At 45.4% G+C, this 22,949-nt stretch overlaps 2 protein-coding genes across 4 annotated transcripts; both read left to right on the forward strand.

Moving 5' to 3' along the window:
• The first annotated feature begins 794 nt into the window (after nt 1–794).
• On the forward strand, nt 795–21,644 carry LOC135711686 (uncharacterized). Of its 3 annotated transcripts, none has more exons than XM_065234612.1 (6): nt 795–866; nt 924–1,068; nt 1,134–1,998; nt 19,785–20,385; nt 20,441–20,707; nt 20,764–21,644. In XM_065234612.1, exons 1-6 carry the CDS (start codon nt 831–833, stop codon nt 21,016–21,018), a joined length of 2,169 nt encoding a protein of 722 aa, XP_065090684.1. In that variant the 5' UTR covers nt 795–830; the 3' UTR covers nt 21,019–21,644. The 3 variants fall into 3 exon arrangements, with proteins under 3 accessions (XP_065090684.1, XP_065090685.1, XP_065090686.1); XM_065234613.1 differs by having other exon boundaries at nt 798–866; nt 933–1,068; XM_065234614.1 differs by having other exon boundaries at nt 798–866; nt 936–1,068.
• On the forward strand, nt 7,359–8,879 carry Mipp2 (Multiple inositol polyphosphate phosphatase 2). The gene is made up of 2 exons (XM_065234462.1): nt 7,359–8,545; nt 8,611–8,879. Exons 1-2 carry the CDS (start codon nt 7,425–7,427, stop codon nt 8,792–8,794), a joined length of 1,305 nt encoding a protein of 434 aa, XP_065090534.1. The 5' UTR covers nt 7,359–7,424; the 3' UTR covers nt 8,795–8,879.
• Nucleotides 21,645–22,949: the final 1,305 nt, after the last annotated feature.

The following is a 22,949-nucleotide window of genomic DNA, read 5'->3' on the forward strand; positions in this document are numbered from 1 at the left end:
ACAGCATGTTTTAATATAATATTTTAAAAATTTGTATTGATTTATAACGTTAAGCCGAGCGTTAAGCATCATAACCTCAAAAAAGTCAAAATGTCACATGGAACAGTTATGCTTCCACCGGCAGTATAGTTGCGGTATGAAGTTTGTGCCGGAAAAGTGAGTAGGACCCGGATATGATTATTTTTTATCGGTAGCTCTCCTAAAATAAAGCATATTTGCATATTTCAATCTTAAAATATTTTTTAAAATTTTCCTTAAGATTTTCAGTCATTTGCACCTATAGTTGCGGAAGTGTTCCTATAATAGTGGAACCCATAAGAAATCAACGCATTCCACTATTATGTGTAGACTCAAAAATATTACTAAACATAGAAAGATTAAAAATGAACTATTTTTTATGTTTTATCGATAAATGGTTTGATTATAATTTGATTTCAAAATTATACGTAGGCCCTCCCCATCGACATGGACATGGAGGTTGATAGTACTGCAGTTACTCATAGCTTGTGAGTAACTGCAGTTTATTCCAAATCTGAGTAAATTTCGTATGGAAAGAAAATTCTCTGAGTCAATTAATCTCACTGAGTTGGTATGATTGGCCGTGTTCAGTTCGCATTCTTTTTCCGCTGGGCTGCGATTGCGGAACGAGTGAACTCATTTGTTGGTGTTCATGCGAGTCCCGTTATGCTTGCCGTTTCACCATCTGCAGAAAAATCCCGTTAGTAGGCCGTCTTGCGTAGCATTCTCCTCACGGAAAGAAACTTTAAAAAAATTGTTTTCAACTGTTAGTGAATAAATTCTTGCGGATTCCTGCAAATTGTGAAAGTGGAATGGAAAGAGAAAGTTGTACTGATTCCTACGCTGCGGTAAGTTGCTAACACAATGTTAACATTTTACGGCCCTTAAATTCACCCAACTTCCAGAAAGGGCAGCAGAAAAACCGACAACATTCAAAACGAAGATCTTCGGCTTTATCCCAAGATGAGATTTTCGACAAAAAATATAAAGCCGCTATCGAGGCGTATCAAAATTACATGGAAGGATTCCAGCTGATGCTGGCGGAAAATGGTGCGTTCGATTCCGGATATCAGGAAAATCTTAATTATTTTTGTTTAAAACACTTTCCATTCAAGAACGCAAAATGAACAAAATTCTTGACCGCCGGTCGGTTCCGCTTTGGTTTCAAGAGCTTTCGGACAGGCAAGTCGTCGTCATGAACCTTCTGCTGGAAGCGATTCGGGATGATTTGGATGAGGACAGTGTGTTTCGCTGTCGGGAGTTGATAGGAGGACTTGGAGTTTATCCGCTTTGTCCGCCGAAGATCTTTCGGGAAGCACTCGTTATGTCTCGCGGAAATGATTTATCGTTCCTTTGGTTCTTGTTGGAGCTGCACTATTCCAGAAAACGGCGTCAGAATTACACCAATAATGAGCGCTTGCTAATGTCCGCTATCTGCCATTTGGATATGATGACCACGCTGAGAGGTTTGGAGAGAATTCTTCCTCCTCCGGCGCCGCAAAAGCCTTGTCGACCGAAGCGAAGCTCTGAATCACTAGGTTGGCCGACCAGTGCCGATCACTATTGTTCACCGTATCTGGAACCGCAACGGGTTCGGGAGCCTTGTTTGAAGAGTTTTTCCAATAAGACATTCCAACCGAATGTACCATTCTGTTTGAATCGTTATAAGCAGTATCGTAATACGGACTTTGTAATACCGAACGAGGCGTCCCGGTGGTTTGCCAAACGGGTTCGGGCCAATCAGACTGATGCTACCAAAGACGGAGAAGAAGAACAGGATGAGATGATGCAACGGAAGATCCCTTTGTCCACCAGTGCGTGTGATAGTGCGGAACTGATTGTACGAGAATTGCTCACTGATCAGATTGCATTGATGGTGGGTCGAGAGCAGGAGCGGATGGAACTATGCCGGAAGCATCAGGATATGGAGCGCAGGCGGAAGAAGCTGATGGGACTGTTGACGAAGAGGACGGATGTGAGGTGAGTGGGGTGTATCCATAACATTTTTAAATTCTTTCAACAACTAACCGATGGTGGCTGTAGGGCGGATCTTTCTCTAATATAGTAGTCTACCAAATTAGAAAGAGATATAATGTCCTACAGCCATCGGTTAATTATTGGCGTTGAAGACTGTCTCTGGGCCGGGAGACTATCTTTTACTCCAACGGAGGGATTACCAAATGCGAATTGCTGTCAGTTTCAGGGATTTTTTTTATAATAAGTTTTTTTTTCATGCTCATTTGCTGTAGCTTTGCGGAGTCGATATTCATTGTTTAGATTACAAAATTACTTAAAACTAACGTTAGTGAAGCGAGGGTCGATTACTCGCGGCTATCTCTAGGTTAGAGGTAACAAATTGTGACAAATGGATGACAGGGTAGGGATTGTGAACACAAGATTTAGAGAGCAATGTGCTCTTGATCTCGAACTAAGCGACACTCTGATGAAAAAGACAAACATGGGGGTACACCGATGGGCAGCTAACAACTTGGTAGAACACAAGATGACACTAACTACTAAATCCTCAGATCTATCCGTTTTAAAAACACATACATTAAATTCAAATAGTCGGGATCTCGGCTCGTCAAGACATCTCTAAAGGGTATCGCGGCTTTTTTTCCTCGGGCCCTGTTCTTCAGAGTTGTTGCGAGACATTTACAGTAAAATCAGCCCTAAATGCGCTTCAACTTTAATTCAATGGTGTAAAGAAAACTTTGTAATAAGGAATTTTCAACGGGTTTTTGGATGTTCTGTGTACCTCTATGAGTCTATCATGAACTTTTCCAGAACTTTCTGAGCTTTCACAAAGTGTCGTACACTTCCATGAGATTCTATAAATTATCGTCTCGCATGGAAGAAACTGGTGTCCCGCAGGACTCTGTAATTATGGTCCCCATCTTCTTGGTTGCGATGAACGAATGGACTTCCAAAAGAGAAATTTATCTTTGTCTATGCCGATGACATTGTACTCTTGGCAGTAGGTCTCACCCAAAAGGTTCTTCGCAGAAAGCTTCAAGTCCGCAGTCTCCTCCATCCATAGATGAGCGTCTCAATCCGGATTTGTGTTGTCAGCCGAGAAAAGTGTCACATCACACATATGCCGCTTATTACATCGCCCCATACAAGACCCGATCAAATGTGATGGTATCCTTATCCTTTTACGGAAAAAAAACGTACAGATTCTCGGAGCCCTTCTGGATTGAACAATCAGCTTTGCTCCTCACTTCAATGAGATCTGGAACAGTTGCCGCACAAGACTGAATTTGATCCGTACGCTCTTCGACCCGCATCGATGCAGCAATAGAGACCTAACTCTGAGGGTTGCCGTAGTGGTAGATTCTTCTATGGGATAAAGCTCTTTTGCCCAGCTGCTGAACTCTTCATCACCAGACTGACTCCCACCTACAACAAAGTCATCTGCACTGTAGCAGGGCTGCTCTCTTCTACCCCAGCAGACTCGACTTGGGTGAAACTTAGAGTTTTACCATTCAGGTACCAGGTGTCAGAAACACTAGCGTCGAGGACAATCAATTTGAGGAAACAAACGGAACTGAAGAGATCTGCCTCCTCAGAGAGGAGAACAGATTTCTGACCCATCAGAAACACCCCCCAGTATCAGAAGTCCACTGGAACGGAGCCTCCACTTTGCGTTGATTTCTCAGTAGCAAGGCGCTTCAAAGCCAGAGACAACTCTCCGGAGCTGAGCGCTTACCGTGCCGAAATTCTAGGGACTAAGTATCACGACCATCACCACCGATAGACGGATGGCTTTAAAGCTAGAAGAAAAGTCAGATTTGGAATCGCAGACCCTACCGAGAGCCATTTTTTTCCGGCTTTCTGACCAATGCTCCGTTTTCTCCGTGGAAAGTGCAGCCATGCTCCACGCTATTACTATGAGCGCCAACAAACCCATCTGCATGTAAGCAGACTATGCCAGTGGCCTTTCGGCCCTAGAATCCCAGTTCCCAAGGTATCCATGGATCCAGGGGATCTGAGAACAATCACCATCGAATACCGTTTTCCTCTGGATACCGGGTCACTGTGACATTAGAGGTAATTGTGAATCAGATCATCTGGCAGCTACTGGCCGCTTTGACCGACTCTTCAAGCGCTGGGTCAGGCTCACTATACGTGACGCCTGGAACTTTGAGTGGGTAATCTTTTATTCAAGTCGACAAGTCGACCCCAAGTCGACAAGAACAGGTCATCTTGTTTCGCCTCCGGTCCGGGCACACACACGTGCAACACACAACATGGGCTACTCCTTCAAATTCCGGAAAACTTGTGTCTCTTGCAACCTTACCATGACAGTGTAACACATATTGGTGGATTGCCCAGTGTTTAGCAATCTATGGATTCTCTACGGTGTACCGAATAGCATAAGGAACACCCTATCGAATGGCTCATCAGCCGAAGCAGCGGTCCCAAACCGCTGGGACCGCTGCTTCGCCCCTTCTGGGGCCCCAAATACTCAACTCAGTTATTTGAGGCACCCCGTCCCAGGGTTCCAAGAGATGAACCAGCCGATGGCTGAAAGATAAAATAACATGATCTTTAAATTATTAGCATTAATATACATTTCCTAAGCATTTCAAGATTTCCTAATTTTTTAAAAAGTTCTCTAACTTCTTTGAACAATTCTTGACTACCGTGGAATCCTGGTAATCTGACCGTTCTTAATCTGATCACTTTTTAGTTTGAACCCCGCTAATCTGCACGCCATACAAACTAAAAATTGCTCAAACATAGTCTTCGCTATCATATGTGGTACGAACTTGGTAAAGTGAGGATCCGAAGATTATCTATTTCGTGGTGAAGGAAGTTTCCTCTACTAACAAACGATTTTTGTATCCATAAATGGAATGGCTGTTCCTGGCTATTCAATATGAAAATGCTTACTTACCTTACCAATCAGCCTTGTTGTCCTCTGCTGTCCGAAGAAGTCGTCTCCACTCTACTCGATCCATGGCCACAGTTCGCCAGCCTCGTAGTCTGCGAAGGGTCCGTAGATCACCTTCTACTTGGTCGATCCACCTTGCCCGCTGCGCGCCTCTTCTTCTTGTTCCTGTTGGGTCGCTTTCTAGAACCATTTTCACTGAGTCGTCGTGCGGCATTCTTACGACGTGCCCACCCCACGGTAGTCGCCCATTTTTTGCAATGTGGACGATGGATGGTTCTCCCAGCAGCTGGTGCAATTCGTGGTTCATTCGCCCCCTCCACGTTCCGTCATCCATCTGCACTCCACCGTAGATGGTAGGCAAAACCTTCCGTTCGAAAACACCAAGGACGCGTTGGTCCTTCACGAGCATAGTCCAGGTCTCGTGGCCGTAGAGGAACATCGGTCTAATCAGCGTCTTGTAGACAGTCAACTTCGTGCGGCGGCGAATTTTATTCGACCGGAGCGTCCTCCGGAGTCCAAAGTAGGCACGATTCCCTGCCATAATGCGTCTTTAAATTTCTCTGCTGGTATCATTTTCGGCGGTCACCAGTGAGCCCAAATACACGATTTCGTCACCGTCAATCTGAACTCGGGGTGGGAGGCTAACATTGTCTTCCCTAGAACCTCTTCCTTTCATGTATTTTGTCTTTGATGCGTTGATGGCAAGTCCAATCCGCCTAGCTTCAGCTTTCAGTCTGATGTACGTTTCCGCCATCGTCTCAAAGTTCCGTGCCATAATGCCAATGTCATCGGCGAAGCCAAGAAGCTGGATGGACTTCCTGAAGATCGTGCCACTCGTGTCTATCCCAACTCTTCTGATCACACCTACTGACGCGATGTTGAATAGCAGACACGAAAGTCCATCACCTTGCCGTAAGCCCCTTCGAGATTCAAAGGGACTCGAGAATGTCCCCGATACTCGAACAACGCACATCACTCGATCCATCGTCGCCTTGACCAATTGCGTCAGTTTATCCGGAAATCCGTACTCGTGCATAATCTGCCATAGCTGATCTCGATCGATTGTGTCGTATGCGGATTTGAAATTGATGAACAAATGATCTGTGGGCACGTTGTATTCGCGGCATTTCTGCTGAACCTGCCGAATAGCGAAAATTTGGTCCGTGGTAGCCCGGGGACCCATGAATCCCGCCTGGTATTGCCCCATGAACTCTCTTGCAAATGGTGACAGGCGGTGGCATAGAATTTGGGAGAGTACCTTGTAGGCGGCGCTCAGCAGTGTGATCGCGCGGTAGTTGCAGCAATACAACTTGTTGCCCTTTTTGTAGATTGGGCATACGACGCCTTCCATCCACTCCTCCGGTAATATCTCCTCCTCCCAAATCTTGACAATTACCCAGTGCAGCGCTCTAGCCAGTGCTTCACCAACGTATTTTAATAGCTCACTTGGTAGTTGATCTACACCAGTTGCTTTGTTGTTCTTCAGCCGACCGATCTCCTTCTCAACTTCTTGAAGATCAGGGGCCGGTAGCCTGTCGTCTTCTGCGCGTGCTCCACCGTTGAGATGCTCGTCATAGTACTGCTTCCACCTCTCAATCACCTCATACTCGTTCGTAAGAAGTTTACCGTCCAAGTCCTTGCACATATCGGCTTGCGGCACGTAGCCTTTGCGCGAACTATTTAGCTTCTCGTAGAACTTCCGTGTGTCGTTTACGCGGTACAGATTTTCCATCGCCTCGCGATCTCGGTCTTCCTGCTGACGCTTCTTCCTTCGGAATACCGAGTTTTGTCTATCCCGCGCTTGTCTGTATCGCTCTACATTCAATCTCGTGCGGTGTTGCAGCATTCTCGCCCGTGCTGGTCCGGGATTGCAGTACCTAGTGCCGCTGCAGCAGTACTACCTATGGCGGAACGAATGTCCCTCCAGCCATCTTCAAGAGAAGCTGCTCTTCCCTGGGTAGTGCAACTTCCAGCTGCTGCGCCTAGTGATGAATATGCAAATGCAAACAGTTGAATTATTGATCTAATACACTCTGAGCGATGTATATTTTACAGCCAATTTTCAAGTAAATATCATCCTTGCTTATCAGCTGATGACGAATTCCACCATAAGGCAATCATCCAATTTTTGAAAGCATGTTGTTAAAGGGCTCGAGCAATGTAATAATCATTCGAGTCTTGCGGATGTTTACGTTCAGTGTAGAAGTTCTTCCTGAACTGAATGTTAAGACCACTTCCCACTTTAACCAACACGTTTATTTGTATCTCCACCTGGTGGCTAGTAGTCTAATTGCATTCGCATCACGCATACATTTCCACTCTTGGAAAGCAATGAACATCACACGCCTACCGTTGACTTGTTTATGAATGAAATTGTGGGTGGTGTTGTTTTTGTTTTGACGGAACCGCTTGCTATCGCTCCGTCAAGGTGACCACGTAAATCGTATAATACTAAATTCTATACAGAAATCCTTTGTCAGTAATCCCTGGTTAGTGCAATGTTAAAATGCTGCTACGGTTGCTGCTGATTGTGTGCTCTGTTCCGGCAGCGGTGGTTTTTGGCCAAGCCTGTGCGGAGAAACCATGGGAAGCGATTCACCGGAGGCTGGCTACCAAAACTCCCTACCGTCATGTGTTCCGTGATGTGGGATACAATCCAACCGGTATCGATGGCTGCCGTGTCCGAAGGACGTGGGGTTTGTTCCGGCATGGAACGCGAAATCCATCCCAGAAGGTGATCGAAAGGATGAATACGGATTTGGTGGGCATTCGTGACGACATCCTGCAGCACGGGAAGTTATGCAAGAAGGAATTGCAGATGTTTGAGCGATGGAAACCGCGGTTGAGCGTGGATCAGGAGAAGATTCTGGTCGAAGAGGGAGCAGATGAGATGCAGCAGTTGGGCAGGAGATTCCGATCGCGGTATGGAGAAGCACTACCGAAGGATTATCGAAGAGAGGACTTCTATTTTAAATTTACAAAGACGGAGCGGGCTGAGAACAGCGCGAGGAATTTCAGTTTGGGGTTGTTTGGAAGGACGGTGGATGTGGAGTATCCGACTCCGCTGTCCCGGGATCCGGTGTTGAGGTTTTATAAGCTTTGCGATAGGTGGAGAAGCGAGATTAAACGCAATCCGGATGCGGTACGAGAGGTGGATCTGTTCTACAACAGTAAACCGATGAAGGAAGTCATTGGGAGAATCTCGAAGAAAGTGGGCACCTATTTGGATGCAGAGAGCATTCATTTGATGTATCAGACGTGTGCTTTTGAGACGGCATGGAGCAAAAAGCATACCTCACCGTGGTGTTCGCTGTTCGATAAATCATCTGTAAAGGTGTTGGAGTTTGGAGAGGATTTGGAGTACTACTGGATCGATGGATACGGGTACGAGCTGACGTACGAACAGGCTTGCAATGCTTTTGGTGATTTGTTGAAGCGTTTCGACGGGGACCTGGAACCGTATACGTTCTATTTTACCCATTCCGGAACTTTGCTCAAGGCAATGGCCTTCCTCGGATTGTATCGTGATGAGCACCCTCTGACGCACAGGGATTTCGAGAGAAAACGACAGTGGAGGGTTAGCGAAATCGATGCATTTGCTTCGAATCTGGTTTTTACACAGCTGGAGTAAGCTTTTTTTGGTGTTGATGAAGTCTGTGGTAAATGTGTTGCTTACGTTTCCGCATTTTCAGGTGCACCAACGGAACCCACGTGATGCTGACACATCAGGAACGGGTGGTGCAGATTCCCGGTTGCTCCAGCGGTCAAACGCTTTGCGATTATGACAGCTTTAAGCGATTGTTCGACGAACGGGTAGGGAATTGTGCTTTCGAGACGATGTGCTCACTAAATGTGCCTAAAAATGACGAGTTGTAAAACTGGTGACAGTTTTAGGCTTACTTTTAACGACGGGCCCGTGGGCCGATTAAACGAAACTGTAGCTGCTTTTTCTGCTGGGATAGGAAATGAATCCAAATCGGTTGCTTACTTTTAGTGGCTTTTACTCATGGTTTGATTGTATTGCTTCGAAATTCCAGCAATGATACCGGATATTCCGATAATCCAGGGCTGTGGGACTGGACGATAATACGGGACAACGGACGGCATCGAAAAGATCTATTGAGCAGTTCCGAGCCAAATAGCGAGTTCGCTAGGGGCGGCAAGGAACCAAGTTTGTGCTGGAATTCGGCCATTTTGACTCTCGCCTAATTTTTTAAAATGGCGTGTTCGATATAATAATATAATAAATCATACCACTCAAGTTTGCGTGAAAAGAAATACAAGTTTTCACGCATGGATGTTTATGTCACCAGCAGAGGTGGCAACAGTACATTTTTTGAAAAACCATCGTCCAGAGCGAAACAAAACAGCCAGCACACGGGCTGTTGTTTATAACTACATTCCAAGCGAACAGCGGAGATAGAGAATAAATAAAATCTCGCAGCCTGATTTTTCCAAACAGTTTATTGTAATGAAATTTTAGATGCAGGCTTGCGTGTGACAGTAAATTACCAACTCCCTTATTTACGCATAATTTTAACATCAATGCTAGTGGTCAGTCTTCATTCTTATCTTTTAATTCCATGCAATAAAAATCAAATTAATGCAGTAATTAGCCAGAAATCAGCAAAATTCTACACGACATAAATTTGTGCGAAAATGTTCTGTCGCTGGCAGAAAACAGTTTAGAAATGTCATGACATTTTTGCCGCTTGCCAGTTTGTTTTTGTGTTTCGTCACAATGGTTATCGCAAAAAGTATCAAATGTTAAGGAAAAAATGTTAAACTCCAGGACTCGTGCCACCACTGGTCACCAGTAATATTCAGTTTTTTTTTCTGGGGGTAAGACAGCTTTCGATCATGAGTAAAATCGGAGTTAATTTTGAGTAACTCTGAGTAACTCGCGTTGCTCAATATCTTATTGTTATATTGCAAAGTTGGCTGTCAAGCAAAGTAAGTTGACGTAATCTATAACCTATAATCTATAATCTTTCAGAGATATAACTTTCAACTGTATGGATGTTGAATGTAAGCCAGTTGGTAGAAGCAGAATGTGTGTAAAGTGGACCCTACACGACAGTTTGTATTGACAATAATCGTATTGTCAATACATTTTATATTGACGTCAATACATCGGTATTGACAATATTTCTGTATTCACATCATCAATATTATTGTCAATACTTGTAAGTATTGACAATATTTCTTACCGTGTGGGGTTCGCTTAACAGTTGATATGGAAAAAGGCTATATCCTGGGTGGAAGAATTTAAAAAAGTGGCAACAAACTCCCAATTCATGAAGTGGAAGGAGGAGAAGAGGAATGGCTTAGATGGCCTGAAAGACCTAGATAAGCCGCCAGTGCCTCATACTGCATGAAACAAATGTTCTGCCCGACAACGACTCAGCAGCACGAAACTCTGCGAACTGTGTCGGCACACTACCGGGAAAACTGGAGGGGCTTGGCGTACTCAAGCTTTCAAATTAATTAAAACCCGAAGCTGATCAACTTAACCACTATTGCTATGTTTTCATTAACTTTAACTACTACTTTGCATGTTAATCATCAAAATAATCAGAACTCTTTATTTTTAGTAATCGTACAGTTCTCGTCATAGCAAAGATAAAAAAGTTTATTTTCTCTTCGCGCCAAGCGCACTGACAGTTAACGGCGTATAACGATGCACCACAGGGTTGTAGCTATAGGGTGGTAGCATCTCCCCCTTTAATTCTAGCCGACGACATAGTCTTCCAGTCGTTTTGGAAGCCGGCGATCTCTGGCTGGTCTGGGAGACTTCGATGTTGATGGCGAAACTGGTGGTTGATTGGATATTGATGAACCAGTCTCGAAGAATTCGTCGTCGTCTGAACTGTCATCCTGATGCTGGCTAATGTTAACTTGTTCCGGTTCAGTCGATCTCATATTCTGTTGTATAGCGGTCTGCTGTGCTGAAGAATGCTGCTTAAGTTCGAAGTAATCCCCTAGGATGTCGAACTGAGTTGGTGCTGATAACGGCTTGAAAGTATCATCGCATCTAGGTCGAAGCTGGTTCACGTGTGACCGAATAAGCTTCCTCCGACCTGACTGGTAGTCGAGCAGAACGTTGAAGTTGACTCCGCCGATGGCTTCAAGAACAGCACCAGAAGCCCATTTCCACTTGTTCGTATTCTGATACAGCTTCGCGTAGACTGTTGAACCCGATGTAAACTTCGGACTTTGTTGATCGGACTTACTGTTGAACGCTGATGGTCGTAAGAGATCCAATGTTGTACGCATCGGCCTGCCCAGCATTTCCTCTGAAGGTGACTTCCCAGCAAGTGTTGCACTGGGCGTACAACGATACATTTGTAGAAAAGTTTGGAGCGCTTCGACTGATGGAACTTCTTCCCCCTCAACAATTTTGTGCAATGAGCGTTTTAGCGTATCTACAAAGCGTTCTGCCTGGCCATTTGACTGAGGGTGATATGGCGCTGTACGAATGTGGATAATTCCGAGCTGCAGACACATCGTCTTGAATTTAGCACTACAGAACTGCGTTCCGTTGTCGGTGACAATAGTCTCCGGAATACCGAATCTGGCAAAGGTTTCCTGAAGAAATCTGATCGTGACAGCTGCTGTCGTCAAGCGAGTTTGAACAATTTCTGGCCATTTCGAATATGAGTCCACTATGACTAAGTAGTACATTCCGTCAAGTGGTCCTGCGTAGTCTAGATGGATTCTCTTCCATGGACCGTCTGCCCTTGGCCACGGTTGAGGTTGATAATGCGCCGGAGATTTTGCTGTACTGGCACAAATGCAACACCGACGAACAAGATCCTCAATATCATCAGCGATATTGGCCCAGTAGACCACACTGCGAGCGATGGCTTTCATCCTTTCGATGCCTTGGTGACCCCGATGCAGCTGCTTTAGAAAGTGTTGCCTGTAACATTCTGGTATCACTAAACGGTCGTTCATCATGATGCATCCATTGACAACTAACAGAGACTCACGGCGAATATGGAAGGTCTTCAGGGTTCGATCTGCGATACTGCTGCTGTTCGGCCAACATCCGTCAATGTACTATATGACTTGTTGCAGTAGGACGTCCTTCTTTGTAGCTGTCTTAACCATCTTGAAGTTCACTGGCAGCGATGTGAGACATTCCTCCAGGCTTGCGTTGACTTCTTCTTCCAGACTGACTGTGGCAATAACGTACTCTTCCTCGGGTTTTTGATGGTTGCTTATTAGCCGAGAAAGTACATCCGCATATCTAAAGTTGTCCGTTGCGATATATTCCACGTTGAAGTCGAATCCAAGCAGCAATAATGCCCACCGTTGAAGACGATTTGCAGTGTGCAGTGGAATACCTTTTTTTGATCCGAAGACTTTGAGTAACGGCTGATGATCTGTCTGAAGCGTGAATTTTCGTCCCAGCAGCATTCGACGAAACTTCGTTACTGCGAAAACCAACGCCAACGCTTCCTTCTCCACCTGGCTGTATTTCTGTTCGGTGCTGGTCAATGTTTTCGAGGCGTGTGCTATCGCTTTGATCTGCCCATCCGGAAAACGATGCATTATGATGGCACCTATGCCAGTCTTCGAAGCATCACCTGCTACGATTAACTCGATGTCTGGGTTGTAATGCGTAAGCAACAAGTCTGATTGCAACACATTTTTGATGCTGTCAAAAGCGTTCTGGCACTGGTCACTCCATACAAACTTCCTGTCCTTTTTGAGTAGATCATCCAGCGGGTGCCGGATTCGATGGATTTCGTGGACGAACTTTCCGAGAAAAGATCGGAGTTCGGTGACGTCTTTCGGTTGCGGCATTTTGGCTATTGAAGTTACCTTTTCAGGATCAGGTTTGATACCGTTGGCATTGATGATGAAACCTAGGTACCGGATTTCTTTGTAGAAGTTGCACTTTTCTGGTTGTAGACGGAACCCATACTCTTGGATGCGAGTGAATAGCTTCTCCAAAATAGGTCATGCTCTTCTCTGTCCTTGCTGTGGATAAGGAAGTCATCCAGAAAACAATCCACACCTTCCAAGCCTGCAATCATCTTGCTCATCAATTGCTGGAAGGCTCCAGGTGCGGATTTCACACCGTGGGGCCGGCGGTTGAATTGAAATAGCCCACGGTGGGTGTTGATGGTCAGCATCCGTTTCGAGTTTTCGTCTACCTCGACTTGAAGATAGGCATCCAATAAATCAATGCTGAACACTTTGCTACCCGACAGCTTGGAGAAAATGTCTTCGGGTGTTGGTAGCGGAAAGTGATGTGGTTCGAGTACCGCGTTCAATCCTGTAGAGTAGTCGGCGCAGACTTGAATTTTTCATAACCGAGACAAATCTGACTTGGCAGAGTAGTCCACCGGCTGGATGATGTTTAGCTGCTGCAATCTGTCTAACTCCTCATCAACTTTGGGCACTGCATGGAATGGTACCGGTCGTTTCGGTCTGAAGACCGGTTGCGCTTCGGGTTTCAGGTAGAGTTTCACCTTCGTTTTCGTGCAATGACCGAGGGAATCACTAAAAACTTCGGGAAAACGGGTAAGGTACCAGTTGGCTGAATCGAATGAATTGGAACAATTTACCTGGTTGCAGATGGTGGACAACGGCTTCGCCTAAACATCGAAAGCGTTCATGAAGTCCAGACCGAGCAAGTTCAGTCCCTTAACTGACGTGACGTGACAGGTTCCGTGTTGCTGCTCTTCGCCGATCTGCATTTCACAAGCAAACTCTCCTAGTAGTGGCAGCTGCTCGCCCGATGCTGTATTCGCTCTGTGATCTGTTCGCGAAAGAGTGGGTGAACCGCATTTCCTCCAGTTCTGCTCGGAGATCATGGTAATGTCCGAGCCACAGTCAAGTTGAAGCTTCACAGAATGGCTTGATTTACCGAATGAATCCTGTTTGCTTGACTTTGCTTCTTCTTGTTTTGCTTCTGTTGTTGAGGCGCTTGTTTGTTGTCACCGGCGTTGTTGACTGTTCGGTTGAAACAACTGCAGTAGTCCTTTTTGTGCCCCTGCCTGTTACATTGCTTGCAGATGTGGTTTGTGTAGGAACAATCTTTGACAAAATGCATTGCCCCACACTGCCAGCAGGGTGAACGAGGAACGGTTGCATTAGTTGAGCCGGCCTTCGGTTGCCTTGGTTGCTGATGCTACTGCTTGTGCTGCTGAACGGCATGTACACTGGAAGTTGCTTGGCTTTCCACTAGCGCAGTGTCGTGTTTAAGGTTCGACAACCGCTGACATTCCGTGATGAGCACTTCGAGATTGATCTCCCTTCCGGCATCAGACTCCAACTTCGACAGAAGGCGCGTTCTGACCTAGGCTTCTTTCGAAGACTGCATTCCGCAGATGAAAATCAGAGCTTTGAATTGGTCGATTGTGAGATTCGCCAAATCAAATTCCTCACACTGCCGGTTTACGATTCCGGCGTATGTGACGTAATCATCCGCATCACTTTTGACCACCCGGAGGCAATCGTAACGTTTGCTAAAAAGTGATTTTTGCTGTCCGAAAATAACCTTCAGTTTCTGGACTACTTGATCAAAGGTTAGTTCGCGTGGATGCTGCGGTAGGAGGTAGTTTGTGAACTTCTCATGAACTGGTACGCTCAAACTGCGCAACAGAAGACGTATTTTCGCAGCGTCGTCCAGCTCCCTACCGTCCGCTCTGAAGAGGTCCCGGTATTTGTTGAACCACCGGTCAAATGTCATTCCGGCTGCCGGATCATAACAAAATTCCTTGATTGCCGATGATAGTGATTCGACAATCTGTTCAGCGCTCCGCTTCGGATTAGCTGCTGGTGCCGCCTGCTGATTGGAAAGGCGCTCCAGAATAAGCAACAGCTTCGAGTTTTGCGCCGCCTTTTGCCTAAACAGCTCCTGTGGGGAGATCTCCTCGAACCTAGAAAAATGGTAGTTTTCTCCGCCTTCTGCCATATTAACTCCGGTTTTTCGATGACGACTCTTCAGAGACACTTCTCGTCGCCAAATATGCTTTGCATGTTAATCATCAAAATAATCAGAACTCTTTATTTTTAGTAATCGTACAGTTCTCGTCATAGCAAAGATAAAAAAGTTTATTTTCTCTTCGCGCCAAGCGCACTGACAGTTAACGGCGTATAACCATGTATAACCATAGAGGTATAACGATGCACCACAGGGTTGTAGCTATGGGGTGGTAGCAACTATATTGTCCAAACATTCCTCAATACACTTAGGAGTGAGTAGTGTGGTGTATTGGATATTTCGGCACGTATATTTTTTCGAAAACTACGACAAATGCAGTCCAGCGAGCGCTCGCTGAAATTTCAGAACGATTCGGGCAATGGTGGACGATAAAGACTGACTGGTCTACCGGAGAATACAGCGATGGCGGTCTGACAAGCACTTCTACCGTTCGTTCGCTTTCGTGCGATGGCGGTTTGGTTTAGCGGTGTGGTGTTTTGGTAATGGGGTTGTATGACAGATTGTGGCGCTTCCTTCAGACGAAGCTGGTCGACGACGGTAAGGGCACACTCTGTCAAACCGGGAAGGGAATCTCTCCTTAGTGATTAGGGCCTCCTTCACGAGGAACAATGGTCATTGGCAATTCGATATCGGTGACTAGAAAGTCACTTCTACCGTAGTGTGCAATGGAGGTCTAAGACTCGCCAACCAGTAAGTGGTTTGAAAAATCGGTGTTCAACAGGTCACTACGATTCACTACGATTGCACTAGATTCCCTAGGTATTAATATTACTCCACTAGCTAATCGCTTCTGGTGTACACGCTCACCTGTTTAAAAGTGAACGATGGCCATTCGCTGAGCATCGCAGGACCCTTCTCTCCATCACCCCGTGACTCAGTATTCAACAATAGGCCGTTAAGCATGGCCGTGTCGCCTTCCCAGTGGGTTTTATCGCTATAGTTTAAATTTACCTGCAACATCGATCACATGGTGCAATTAAAAAAACATCGAATTTAAGGTTTGTAACAGAACGGTTACATGTATCAGACATTCGTGTGTTATACACCAGATCCCTCCAGGCCCAATCAGACCACACGATTCGCCTAACAGTTAAGGACCAATTCCAACCTCTGGTCCGACTGACCACAAAGGAGGTTTGAAACTCGGGGAGGTTACCTCTAACCGAAAAGGAGCATTCCCCTTTTGGCACGGGGTCAATCCGATGTCGTTCTAGGTCGTGTCAATCCTTACCAAAGAAGGAAGACGCCTGAAAGGTTTCCAAGCCATACACGAATGACATGGCCCGTCAAAGGTAGCAGTGGTACGTACCGAAGAAAACCCTAACAAGCCTCTCCCCAACCCCCCCTGGGTACTCTTGGTAGCCACCTACGGCCGAACTTCCGATGCGAACAGTACTCGGCGATAATCTAGAAAATGACATCTGATGGCGTCGCTTGAATCACGAATTATATGAAGAATATACTCCCTTAGCTCAGTTGGTATAGGCGCAGCTATAAAGCAAGACAATGCCGGAGGCGTCTGGGTTCGATTCCCGGTCGGTCTAGGAATTTTTCGGGTTGAAAAAATTCTCGACTTTCTTGGGTATAGAGTATGATTGTAGTTGCTACAAAATTGAACTAATGCAAAAATGGTACTGGCTCAGAAAACTCTCATTGTTTGTTTGTTTATTTGGTTCTACATCAACAGACTGGGTTTAGTCCTAATGATGGTTTAAGCAATACTTGACTGCTGTTGAGTCCAACTACGATGCAATAGTTCTTACCGAGACCTGGCTAGATGATCGAATTCACTCAGCACAATTATTTGGCAGTAGGTTCTCAGTTTTTCGTAATGACTGTTGCCTAGATCCTGCTCCGGCTACTTCTCTTGAGCAGTTATTGGTGAAGATTACGACGTCACACAGCATGATAAGCATCGGCGTTATGTACCTTCCTCCTGACCGTAAATCTAATTTGAGCTGCGTTGAGAACCATATCAGTTCCATTGGTACTGTATTGTCCCGATTACATCACAACGATCTAGCTGTGGTATTTGGCGACTATAACCAGTCTGGGCTTGTTTGGAATATTTCCGCGAATTGATCATCCAACCATTAACATTCTTCGGTCGTACATGCCTGCTTCCTGCTGTGCTCTTTTGGATGGTTTTAGCCTGCATGGCTTAATGCAAATTAATTCTGTACCAAACAGAAACTCTCGGCTGCTTGATCTTGTGTTGGTGAACGAAGCCGCCGCACTAGAGTGCAGTGTCGCTGAGGCATCCGAACCTCTGATTCATCTAGACGCTGATCATCCAGCGTTGGAAGCATTCATCAATCGATCAGTTCCTGTTCCCTATGAAAGCATCGTTGATGTACAAAGCCTGGACTTTCGTAGAACTGACTACGTCGCATTGAATCACTCACTGGCCCAGGTAGATTGGCAGTCGCTTGACTTGTGTTCGTCGATTGATGAAGCCGTTAACTATTTCGACGAAGTTGTTAGCCGACCAGGGTCGCGATACCTACATCGTGTTGATGGGGCTGCCATCTTAGGTTTAGTTGACACGATTCAACATTTCTTGTTGCAGCCGCTGGAAGCCAGACAGACGCTGTTTGAGCCGCACCTCCTGGTGGACAGACGCTCGGGTTATTGTGTAGATGGGGCTGCCATCTTGGATTTAGCTGACACAATACAGCATTTCTTTTTCAGCCGCTGGATCCCAGACAGACGCTGTTCGAGCCGCACCTCCTGGTGGACAGACGCTCGACGATTCGCACCTCCTCAGCCTTGCTATCATCACGATATGGGTTAATCGTGATGACATTGCCCACACCCCGCTACCAGCAAATATATGGGCATATACTGGCTGTCATCATCCGACACGTGGAAGCGTGAGGTAGGAGCTTGTGAAGACCAGAGCTATGTTGGACGCTCTTTCCCTTGTGGTCCTCACCATTTTGGGATATAACTGAATGTAATTGGATGTTTCTTCCGTGAGAACGTGATTGCTGAACATTTTGTTGGATTTACAACCATGCGGTTCAGTTGGCACCAATTAGCAAAAGCGTTGGAGTTGGAGTTGGAGAAGGTGGCAGTCAGCGATGGCTCGGATTTGGAGATAGATTTGCATGTCGTCTGCGAACGACAGTCGTGGACCGTCGCAATTGACGTCGTTGAAATACACAAGAAATATCAACGGGCCGAGGCGGAATACCCGAAGTGGCAGGGAACGTAGGAGGTCGGCAGTCATCGATTGCAACTTCCAACTGACGATCAGATAGAACCATCGTAGGAGACTGCCGTTTATACCGAGCCTATCCAGTTTGGCGATTCAACTTGTCGAAGGCGGCTGATAGGTCAGTGTAGATGACATCTGTTTGCATATGGTCTGTCATACTCTCCGTAATGTACGAGGTGAGACACAGAAGGTTGGAAGTAGTCGACCGCCCTGCCATGAAACCATGCTGGTCTTCGCTCAAGTGCTGTTCGAAGTGCGAGACTAATGGTTCCATAACGACCAACTCGAACAGTTTAGATACGGTACACAACGATGTGATGCCGTGATAGTTGTCGATGTTTCTTTTGCATCCCTTCTTATGCACTGGAAACATCTCAGCTGATTTCCAGCAGGAAGGAAACACCTCACTGGAGAGGGACTTTTCGAACAGAAGGCAGAGGGGAGCTACCAGGCTATCGATGTGTTGCTTGAGAAAGACGGAAGGAAACTCCGTCAGGTCCAGGCTTAAAGGAAGACTTCAGTTGCGAAGCTGCCCTAGTTATCATAGCTAGGTCGATGTTGATAGCTGCAAAAGATTGACCAGACATTGGAACATTACTGGCTGCTAGAGAAACGTGCTCGTCAGGTAGGTTCTCATCCGAGAATACACTCGCAAACTTGGTTGAGAACAGACGGCAAATGTCCTGAGGGGATGAAGCTTCTTCGCCGTTCAGTACCATAGTCGATGGAAGGCCAGACTCCTTTCGTTGCTCATTCACATAATTCCAAAAACTTTTCGGGTGAGATCGAAGCTTCCGTTGGAAGACTTTAAGACTTTAATTACCTTGTTTAGGAACTTTTTTCGGAACGCGTCGCTCAATGACGTAAGCCAAAATATGTGAGAGCGTTTGGGCAGCTGCTTCGACATAGGCAGGGACGAGTATCCTGTGCCAGTCCAAATTCGAAAGAAGTTCCCCGATACTGTCGCGGTCAGCATTTCGGGTGGAATGACCTCAAGTATTTGGTTGCCTTCAAGTGCAATAACCAAAGGAGGATGGTGTGGAACATCATTTAACCATTTTGGAAGTGCTAGAACACTAAATTGAGGACCGGCACAAGGTCCCTGTAGGGACGTAATAATGCCAAATAAGAAGAATGAAGAATATAACGGAATAGGGAAAATGACACTAATGTTTGCCTATGGATCGCTAAAAATCTATTCAATTTTATCTAGATAAACGCGTCATTTTTTGGATATTTTTGGTCGCTATTGAAAATTTAGTCGATTACTGGATTTATGCATGGGTCAAATTAGGGGTACTTAGGCCGATATTACATCCATTTCCTCTAGATATTGTGTAGCATATAAAACATGGCAGGCTATGATGGGCTGGACAAGTAGCACTGGTGCCGGAAGAGCAACAAGCAATGATAATATTCAGTAGAGTATCCGGAAGAGATTGTCGACTCCAGGGTTGGACGTTGCACACCTTGGCACGGGTTCATGGCGAACGAATTCTGATTACAATATCCAATTTCAATCTGTGTTGGTTTTATTATTCATTTCGTATAAACGTAAAACAAGGTATGAGTTTAGATTTTCTTATTCGCAGAATTAAAAAAAAAATGTACATACGTTGTGCCGTATATTATGATCCCCTCAACCCATCGGCTTAACCTTTTTCATGCTCAAATCCGATTCGCAGAGAGAAGCTCAACGAAGAAGTTGCCAAAGTCCGTGACGAGCGGAAGCTAGCCGAACAGACGGCACGGGACAACCAAATGATACAGCTGCTGCTGCGCAAGCTAATCGACGATTCGATTGTATCGTGTATGCTTACTCCCCGAAGTGACTGCCCGGAATGTTGGGAATCGTTCGAACGTCAACGGATGCTCCTGGATGGGACCAAATGTTCCTGCGACAAGGAACAGGGCATATTCTGTCTGAGGAGTATGCTCGCCATTAATCGCAAACAGAAACCAATGCAGAAGTACTTCCGCTGTTGTCGCGGGGCCGTTCCGTTTGAGTTTGACTATCGGAAGATTTTGGAAGACGACACCGAACGACCGGTTTGTCCGGTGAAAAAGGCCATCCGGGTGGCACTCGGGATGGAGCAAGGCAACGTGGATGAGACGGGCGCGGTGGCACGTTGCATGAAGGAAATGTGGCGCTGTGAGTTGAAGCTGTGGAACGAAAGATTTCTCAAAGGTCGTGACGAGGCCAGGGAAAAGAAGACCGAGATCGATGTGCTAGATTTCGAGTACGTTGATTCAAAGGATCCCACATTTCTGCAGCAGCTTTTGAAAGTAATGCTTGGTTAGAATTTCCATTATGACGATGTAAACTAACAGAACTTTCCAGAGGGCTCTTCTTAAGCTTTGCGAGGATCCCAAGTACGTTCTGGCTACCTTCCCGGATGCGCACGAGCTACCTTTCCTGAATGCTTGGATACAGCATCGTTACGGAGCTACCCGGTCAAAGAAGGAACGGGATGAACTGCTTCGCGAAAGTAAATACTTCTGGGATTGGCTTATCCCAAGAGCGACGGCCATGCGGTGGCCGGTTTGTAAGGATCTGGGCATGCACGGACGGGTCAACTGGAACTACAAGCAAAGGCTGGAACGGAATGTAAGGTTTTGTTTCAAAATGTTCTCTTCGGAAAATCTAACCCAATCTAAATCCAGGCCCAAACGCTGCTGGCCAAGTTCTACCGACAGTTCAAGCGGCTGCAGTTGCAGGAGAACCGACTTTACTGGTCCACGATGGATCCCTACCGGACGAATGTGGACCGCTTTCGGCAGGTATTTTTCGATTATTTACCCAACTGTGAAGCGTTGATTGGGCCGATGGTGCGACCCTGGCAGCCGTTCGAGTTCCGTCCGATGGAATCGCTGAGTCGGACGCTCAAGGTGTGTGATAGTAGAACCAAGTGGTGTTGAGCACAGAATGAAGTTTGGGACATTTATTTGGGTTGTTTCAAATACAGGCAAGTATGTAGCTATACTTTAGTACATCTCATCGGATAGATTTAGTAGTTGTTCCATTTATTTCCGTATCATTGGCTAGTTTTGTTGTACAAATACATACATAGTTTAATTCTATATAAATACATTTATGAGTTCGTAGCTTAACGTCTAGGAGATAATATCACAATAGGTTTTCTACTCTGCGTTCACTGAGAAAAAAAGGGACATGCTGAACGTAATTGGGAAATTGGTTTTGTTTCGTGTACTATTGCTTTGAGGGTCGTGTTATGAATTTATAAAGGAGGTAGGGACTTTCAGGGTTTCCAAGGGTTCCTTCCTAAGAAGTCCGTCCACTCCATATGTATACTTGGATTATAAGTGGGGTCATTGCATTAAAATTTCGGAAAACGTGTCATAAGCGCTAGAATGTCTTCTGAAGCAGAGTTGGTGCATTTTTGGGAAAAGCCCACGAAACTTTTGAGCCTAATCAGATCTACTGAATTGGGTTCTCCACATTTGGTTACATTATTATTATCCTTTAAATATAGTCTATAAATCATTTTGCTTTTGAAATTCTAGAGAAATGCCATCAGCGTTTCCCAAGCAGTCCTCTGAATGTGAGGTTATCTTAGTTAGTTGTTTCCATTTCCCGACCAATTTTGGCTTCCCGCTGATGGCTATTCCCGGGAATCGGGACACATTTTAATTCGGAGACCAGAAAAGCATTAAGCTGCCTTTGAATTTTCATCCAACTTCTTCCGGATTTTCGACTACTCTTGAGCTGAGCAGTGCGGAGTAGATCACTTTCAATTTTCAAGTTATTTTGCTTGAAAAACATTCATTTTCTTGCCTTTGTTTACTTCCCTTCTTCAACACCGCTCAGAGCCTTTTCTTCAGAATACAAATGAGAACTATAGTCGCTATATTCATAGTCTGGCGGATTGAATTTCGATCTATCAAAAAGCGGAACCATTTCAATATATTTTAGACCAACAATTGAAAAGGTACTATCAACTTTTATAAACAAAACGTTGATTATTCTTTCCTCGCCAATCGAACGCAAATTATCGGCATCATCGGATAGGGGAAACTTACATCAGCCCAAAGATGGTGTAAGTTTACGTAGGCGAGCCTTGAGTCACGAGAAAAGGGTTTCCGAAGTTTTGTTCGCAATAGCTGATGTGCTCTTTTCTGTTGTTGGTCGTGATTTGCTCGATTGGTTCCGCTATTTGACAGCTCAATTGGTTCCCGAGATTCTATCCGCCAGACTATGAATATAGCGACCATAATGAGAACGCGTTCGTGACTTTCTCAATATTTGTTTACAATTAATTCGACAATGAGTGTCCATAAGGGTCTAATTGCAATGATCGATTCGCTTCGTCGATTTTCTCATTTGTTACTAAAACGCTTGGATTAACATTTCTCGGTGCGTTTGCCGTAGCTTTTGATAGCCAATACAACCTGTTACAGCACTGTATGGGACACATTTCATCGTTGTTAGGTCCTTATGCATGGTCACTGTCGAATTGCTTGATTTAGCCAATATTTGATAAAGTTCGGAATAAGCTGAGATTCAGTAAGACAATTGTCGAGACTCCGCTAACAGATATTTTGCAGAGATATCAGCACAATTAAGTGCCGCGGTATTCGGCTGTTAGAGATTTTACCGAGCTAGATTAAGTGTGTAAGCCTTGGTGTTGTTTTGGATCAGTTGCACGGCGAATGAGAACAACTCAAATTTGAGTTTTGTTCACTCATAATCGCCAAAAGTGCAGGAACTCAGCGATGAGTTAATTTGCCTCATGTTTTCCCAGGATTTTCCAGGGAAAAATTCCCGAATTTGAGAAAAGTAAAGATTGGATTCACTCAGTCTATTGGTACTATTCCGAGGCTGAATAAAA

Source organism: Ochlerotatus camptorhynchus, unplaced genomic scaffold (genome assembly GCF_037179485.1).
Source record: "Ochlerotatus camptorhynchus isolate MF236.1 unplaced genomic scaffold, CSIRO-AGI_Acam_v1.1 ptg000434l, whole genome shotgun sequence".
Lineage (NCBI taxonomy): Eukaryota > Metazoa > Arthropoda > Insecta > Diptera > Culicidae > Ochlerotatus > Ochlerotatus camptorhynchus.